The following is a 6,758-nucleotide window of genomic DNA, read 5'->3' as shown; positions in this document are numbered from 1 at the left end:
GGACTGCAGCGGTTCAAGGCGGCGGCGCACCACCACCTTCTCAAGGGCCATTAGGGATGGGCAATAAATGCTGGCCTCGCCAGCGACGCCCATATCCCGAGAATGATTTTTTTTTAAAGGGTGCCCAGCTTGTCAGAAGACCTAACATTTTAAAGCGTGGCAGATCTACATGGAGAAAAGACATCCCTGGCATTCAAACGCAAGACCATTTTATTTCGAGGCAGGCAATGCTACACCCTGTAACACTGCACCAAAACGGGCTATTTTTGTACCAAAACATTGAAATCTAGAGACCAGACAGACTGCTTTAAAAAAACTGGATAACATATTTAATAATAGATTCAATCTTTCCAAAGGACACTGAAACACAGACAGAACAAGATAGTTGTACGGGAACGTTCTATGTAACTATGACAGTATGCGAAGCGCTAGCAATATTTTTGTATTTAAAATATGTCCACCAGCTGTCTTCATTTTTTCTCCTCTTGGCCATTGAAAATAGAAATGATTTTGTCAAATCTCTTGGGTTCTCTACAAGCATTTAAGCAGGAAGAAGTTGCAGCCAGCACCCCTGGGGCAGTCGCAGAGTTTCCCGATTCTGGCTCCTTTTCTCACGGCGCATTGTTCTCCAACGTCACACTGGAAATACACAAAAAACAAAGACTTACTGGTTAGAGACTTCAGAGCGCTCTATTGCCCCTGTCTTTAAAGACATCGGCTACCACAGCATCGAATTAACAGCAGAGGACCATCCAGCTGGCCCAACGAGGGTGCTACCATTGAGCATCTACCTACTGATTCCATCAACAGGGATTTCATTGGTTTGTAAACCAAATGCCTTTCAAGACAAGGGTACAGTCCTGGGATGAGAGGGTTGTCCTATGAGGAGAGATTGAGTAAACTGGGCCTATGCTCTCTGGAGTTTAGAAGAATGAGAGGTGATCTCATTGAAACATATAAGATTCGGAGGGGGATTGACAGGGTCGATGCTGAGAGGTTGTTTCCCCTGGATGGAGTGTCTAGAACCAGGGGTCACAGTCTCAGGATAAGGGGTCGGCCATTTAAGATTGAGATGAGGAGAAATTTCTTCACTCAGAGGGTTGTGAATCTTTGGAATTCTCTACCCCAGAGAGCTGTGGATATTCAGTCATTGAGCATATTGAAGACTGAGATCTTGAGTATATTCAAGGCTGAGATCGATAGATTTTTGGACTCTCGGGGAATCGAGGGATATGGGGATCGGGCGGGAAAGTGGAGTTGAGGTCGAAGATCAGCCCTGATCTTATTGAATGGCGGAGCAGGCTCGAGGGGCCAAGTGGCCGACTCCTGCTCCTAATTCGTATGTTCTTAGATTAAAGCAATGTATAATTGAGCAATAATTATGCAAAGAGGCTAGAACAATAGCAAGGTTACGAGACAACAACATCTTGCATTTACAGATACGCCTTTAACATGGTACAACATCCCAAGATGATTCACAGGAGCGATATCAGACAAGATTTGGCCCCAAGCCAGATAGAGATATTAGGACCAAAGGCTTGGTCAAAGAGGTAGGTCTTAAGGAGCATCTTAAAAAAAAAGAGGTGGAGGTAGAAATGGATATACGTGCTTCTGAAAGTGGGGGATCATAGAGGAAACTAGATTTACAAAGTGATGCTCATCCAGGAGCATTTAATACCCAAAACTGGTGTGAAGCTGGTCCCAAACAGAACCATTCTTCATCCAAGAATTGTTAAATTGTACGACAAGAAACAATGATTTCAAATTCCTTGATGATAACTCAGGCCAGTGAGGGTAAAAACAACAAAGCAAATTCATTTAGACACAAATTCGCTAACAGGACATTGCTCAGGACATTGCTCAGGACATTGCTCAGTTCTCTGCACATTACTGACATCTGATCAATTGCTTAAGGACCCAAGCTGATTAAATCTCACCTGTGCCCTGGGGGAGCTGTGGGTTTTTCAAAGTTGTGAAAAGGACACTGCGATACTGCGCAGTGTCCCGAACTCACTATTCGTGTGCTAGTCTAGTTATTTTATTTTCTGATGAAGGGTCATCGACCTGAAACGTTAACTCTAGTTTCTCTCTCCACAGATGCTGCCTGGCCCGCTGAGTATTTCCAGCATTGTTTTTATTTCAGATTTCCAGCATCCGCAGTATTTTTCATTTTGAATAACAATCATCACTTTCTTAAAAAGGGAACTTGCCATGTTAATTACCAGACTTAACTTTCTGTGGGGAGTTTGGGCAATTATGTCACCTCATTGCAGTGCACACAGACAAGTTACAGAAAGCAGGCTGTGAACAAAGTCTGTTTAAATGTGGATCAGTGAAAGGCTGAAGCACAATGAATATGAAATATAAGAAACTAGCTGCAGTAAATGTAGAGAGTGATGCCTGCTCCCCTGATGGATCTGCTGGTTGATGCAGTGAGTGGTAGAGCCACCCAGTACAGACTAGGAAGGGCACACATTTGAGTCCTGGTCTGTGTTGAATAGAGTGGTGACAGAGGATTAATAACTGGCCTCACTTCTGCTCAGTATTGGCCTCTTGGATGGAAACTACATGCTCGAGAACAGGCGCGATCTAGCCCGCAGTTTAATCGCCTGCCAATTCTCAATATAATGAGGACTGAGAGCAAAAAGTGAACTTCTCACACCTTTGGTGTCATTGCAAATTTCTATTTAATTTCAAGATTGTAAAAAAGTTTGTTCTTTATTTCTTGCCAGTTCACAAAACGTAGACACAGATGGTGACAAGTTCTACCAGCAGAGTAACGGGATTGTCCACCACAAGTTAATCAGATAAAGATTGGACATTTCTTCAGGTCTTTACAACAACAAGCGTGCAAATCAATATCTAAGAATAAATTAAACCTTACTGAATGTGGTAGCTGTCTTTGTTAAGATGAAACATCACGCTAACCTCTTCCTGGCTATAGCCCCATTAAAAAGTTCTCAGAATGAAATAGCTGTGAAAAGGATCATTTAACACAGGGGCTCACGAGGTTTTTTTTGAGAGGCAAACCCACTACTTTGTCTAATTTAAATGTTGTGCTTTATTCAGCCATCCTTTCCTTTGGTGCAACGTTTCAGCAAGTTTTGCATTCAACTCTGACAGCACTGACAGCTCTTAAATCCCCTGTAAGATCTAAGGATACAAAGATCAGGTCACACACACAGAATCACAGAAACCCCACAATGCAGATAGAGGCCATTTCGGCCCATCGAGCCTGCACCGACACATATCCCACCCGATCCCCGTAACCCCTACACCAACACATATCCCACCCGATCCCTGTAACCCCACGTATTTAATCCCCCTAACACTAAGGGTCAATTTATCATAGCCAATCAACCTAACCCGCACATCTTTGGACTGTGGGAGGAAACCGGAGCACCCGGAGGAAACCCACGCAAACAAGGGGAGAATGTGCAAACTCCACACAGACAGTCACCCGAGGCCGGATTCATGCTTGATAAGAAACCTCTTTGCATGCAATGCCCCCTTTATCAAACACAGTTTTATCAAACAAAAAACTTCCGGACTCATGTTGTCCCTTTAAGAAACCTCTTTTTTTTAAATGGGGATTTCACCTGGAACTGCCCAGTGGTCTGCCTGACATGATAGGCTATTGTGGGATCTCGCTGTGCCTTTCTTGTCAAATCTGCATAAAAGAAGTCAAGAACTTTAAAAGATGGGGATTTCACCTGGAACTGCCTAGTGGTCTCTTGGGTGAAAGAATGCATTGTGTTTCAGGCACCGGTGTTTAATCCTGAACCTGGTTTCCTTGCCCTGTCCAAAGTCGAAGTGGAAGATATTCTGAACAGCTGGCGGTGGAAAGAAATGAACATTCTGCCAGAATCAACCACCAGGGTGTTTATTTTCTCACTTGCCTGTTTTTTCTTCACCAGCGTTCTTGTTGCTGTCCTCTCCTGAAGACTCGAGACATCTCGCTGTGATCTGGCCATTATTCGGGCGAGAGTCTTGGCCGTGAGCCTCGGCTGCAGGAGCCGGATCCTCTCCTCATCCGAAATCCACACACCGAGAGGCGGGGGGTGGTCAGCGGATTAGGAGCAGGAACCCTGGCTGATCTTCCTCTCTCAACCCAGGGCCACTGAAGGTAATTGCAACACCCCAGCTCGCAGACACCATCCAAATGTTTCCCTAAAATTTCCAAATATATAATTTAATAATAACCTAAAAAGGTAGAGTAATATGTTGCCTCGAATTTTGCATTATTGCAAAAGGGGGGAAATTACTGGAAAAAGTAATTCAATGGCTGGAAACCCAGCCTGGGGTTTGTCTGCTGGGAATGCATAGAGAATAGAGCTTGTTGTACTGGCGTCCTTGAGTTTATTAAATTATATATTTGGAAATCGCCATGCGGTAATGGTGAAAGTGTACATCTCTGAAGGGACTATAGAGGAAGCATGCAATTGACTTTAACACGGAATCTTTCACGCTTTACAGGAATCTAAGCACTGACCAAAAGCACGGATCGTCACTTCAGACACTTGTGCACCAACCTTGGATCTTCAGTCGGCGGTGAACGGAATCAGCCCCAAGTACTAAAGGAGCTGGAACAACTGTCTGAAAGAGGCCCTCCAGATGCATACGGTTAGTGGGCGATGGGTTGGATAGGAAGACATTCTGCACCGAGGGATATGTACCAACAATTTCTCGTCTTTTAGTCCTACCCTTTCCGTGGTATTGGGTCATCCCTTCTTGAGGGTGGGCGGTGTTGTAATCAAGTGACAGAGATGGGATGGAAATTGCAAATGAATCTCCTGTGGATTAATTATCATTTAATCCCCCACCTCTTTCAATTTCAATGGGTATTTTAGAGGGCGATTGTCACCCAGATATTGAACAGCCTCAAACTGGAAGTCAATGGACGGGGTTGAAACCAGCATTGCTCCGGATCTCGCCAGTTAGATTAAAATTGCCTCCACTTGCGTCAGACACGAAACGGGGTTCCCACAACATCTCCATAAAGAAGTGTTTCTGTTTGTTTCAACCTGTGTAAGTATTTGGAACGGTTACTGACATCTCTCCCACAATACCAGTTACTGGAACAGACTAACGCGAGGTTAAAGAAAGAAAGAAATCTCCAACAAAAACAGCAAACGTTGGAATGACACCCCAGAGAAAATGGGTCCATGTTGCCCGGCAGAGACCCTGGGTTAGAAAGAGTCCCACCCGAAACATTGATTATTCTTTCTCCACCAGATACTAAGCTCTCCTGCTACCCATTCCCCCCACATTTCTGCCACAAAAGACAACAAGGACCACTTCAGACCAGGAAGCTAAAAGAGAATTGTTTGACTTTACCAGAGGCACCTGTCCAAATTTCTTCTCCCAGGTTGGAAGCCTCTTAGTCTGCAGCTTCTCCAGGACCTCCTGCAGAGCTCCGAGCTGAGGGCCAGTCCAGGTGTTCAGAATGAAAGAGAAGGGAGAGTTTGGTGAGAATATGTACAGTACTTGCAAACAAATATTCCAAAGCATTTTCATCTAAATTAATGTGATTGCCCAGCAGCTAAAATGGACTAAATCCTCCCCCAAAATATTTGGGAACCCGCAACATTAACAATACATGACCCAAACGGGATGCTCGCTAGAATATTTTAGCCCCGCTTGTACGAAATTGACGGGCAAGAAAGGACGAACTTGTCCTGCCGCACACTTGTGGTGGCCCATCAAGACTTTAATCTCAAGTCAACTTATTCCAACATTTTTTCATGCCCTTGTTCGCTTGAAATAGTTTCTGTTTTAACTTTTAATGTCTCTACAAGTCAGATTCACACTCTAGCCAGACTTTTAAAACACGTTCACACGATTATAGCAATTCACCTTCAACTCTACAAAAATGTCACTCGGTCCCCATGACTAGGAATGAATCCTTGCAAAGTAACAACGGAAGCAACCTTGTTAAGTCAACAACAAAAAACGGGGGGGAAAATAGGAAAAAAACTGACCAGTTCCTTTTCGCTGGAAGGATATGAATCTTTCGGGTAGAAATCTCTCAGGGCTCTGGACTCCAGATCAGAGCTCTCGGTGCCGAGAGCCAGGGAGAGCAAGACAGAGAGGCAGATAGCGAGCAGGAGCCGGCCGCTGTCCATGGTGCTGAAGCGACTACCGCGACTGTTCAGATCCTCCACTGGTCGACTTGGGGCTGTTGTGTTGCTCACTCGGGCGCCCAGCTTTTATACAAGCGGGTTTTACTGATCTGCAAACATCGACTATGCTCCTCCCAGCTGGAGGGTGGGGCTGAGGAGAGCCCCCCCCCCCCCCCCGGCTTTCTTATTTCTTTGCTGTTGTTGAAAAAAGTACATTAAAAAAAAACTGTTCACTCCCAACCAGCAAATTACCAAGCACCCACCTCCCAGCGCCCAGCACATCACCACTCAACACACAAGCTGATGGTTTGCATCGAGAAGATGCTCCGAGATCTTTTCAGAGAGATTCCGATCAGAGGATCCCATCATTTCACAAGGCAGCATGCGGCGTTTAGATTTATTCTCACAAGGCGATAATAACAGGTTTTATTTTTTAAAAACATATAAAGGTATTCATTAATAACCAAAATAGGAGAGAAAACTGTGAAATAAAACTTTTAAAAAATAAACTGGACCTTTTTTGCCACTTTTATGAAGCAACAGAAAATACACTGAATGGTGCTTTTTAAATGCTGAATTATTTATTTTTTTAAAACACCCCGGGCAGTAATGGGAGTCCGATAGTGTTGTGAGCCG

At 44.4% G+C, this 6,758-nt stretch overlaps 1 protein-coding gene across 1 annotated transcript; it reads right to left on the bottom strand.

The window, feature by feature from the left end:
• Positions 1–306: 306 nt before the first annotated feature.
• Positions 307–6,195, bottom strand: LOC147097408 (cocaine- and amphetamine-regulated transcript protein-like). Its single transcript, XM_085972362.1, has 3 exons — positions 5,982–6,195; positions 5,338–5,421; positions 307–639 (listed from the first exon to the last, which is right to left on the bottom strand). The coding sequence occupies exons 1-3, from the start codon at positions 6,123–6,125 to the stop codon at positions 532–534; spliced, it is 336 nt and encodes a 111-aa protein (XP_085828488.1). The 5' UTR covers positions 6,126–6,195; the 3' UTR covers positions 307–531.
• Positions 6,196–6,758: the final 563 nt, after the last annotated feature.

Source organism: Somniosus microcephalus, chromosome 32 (assembly GCF_052327205.1).
Source record: "Somniosus microcephalus isolate GS21.2 chromosome 32, FLI_Smic_1.0, whole genome shotgun sequence".
Taxonomy (NCBI): domain Eukaryota; kingdom Metazoa; phylum Chordata; class Chondrichthyes; order Squaliformes; family Somniosidae; genus Somniosus; species Somniosus microcephalus.
The sequence above is the reverse complement of the archived record's forward strand: the minus strand, read 5'-3'. Positions and strand labels throughout refer to the sequence as shown.

What these genes read in the sequence shown, in the direction of transcription:
- LOC147097408 (XM_085972362.1), bottom strand. Translation starts at nt 6,125, where the DNA reads ATGGACAGCGGCCGGCTCCTGCTCGCTATCTGCCTCTCTGTCTTGCTC. An exon ending in CTTCCAGCGAAAAGGAACTG is followed by an intron (nt 5,422 to 5,981) that starts GTCAGTTTTTTT and finishes ACTGGCCCTCAG; the next exon opens with CTCGGAGCTCTGCAGGAGGT. An exon ending in AATTTGGACAGGTGCCTCTG is followed by an intron (nt 640 to 5,337) that starts GTAAAGTCAAAC and finishes GTGTATTTCCAG; the next exon opens with TGTGACGTTGGAGAACAATG.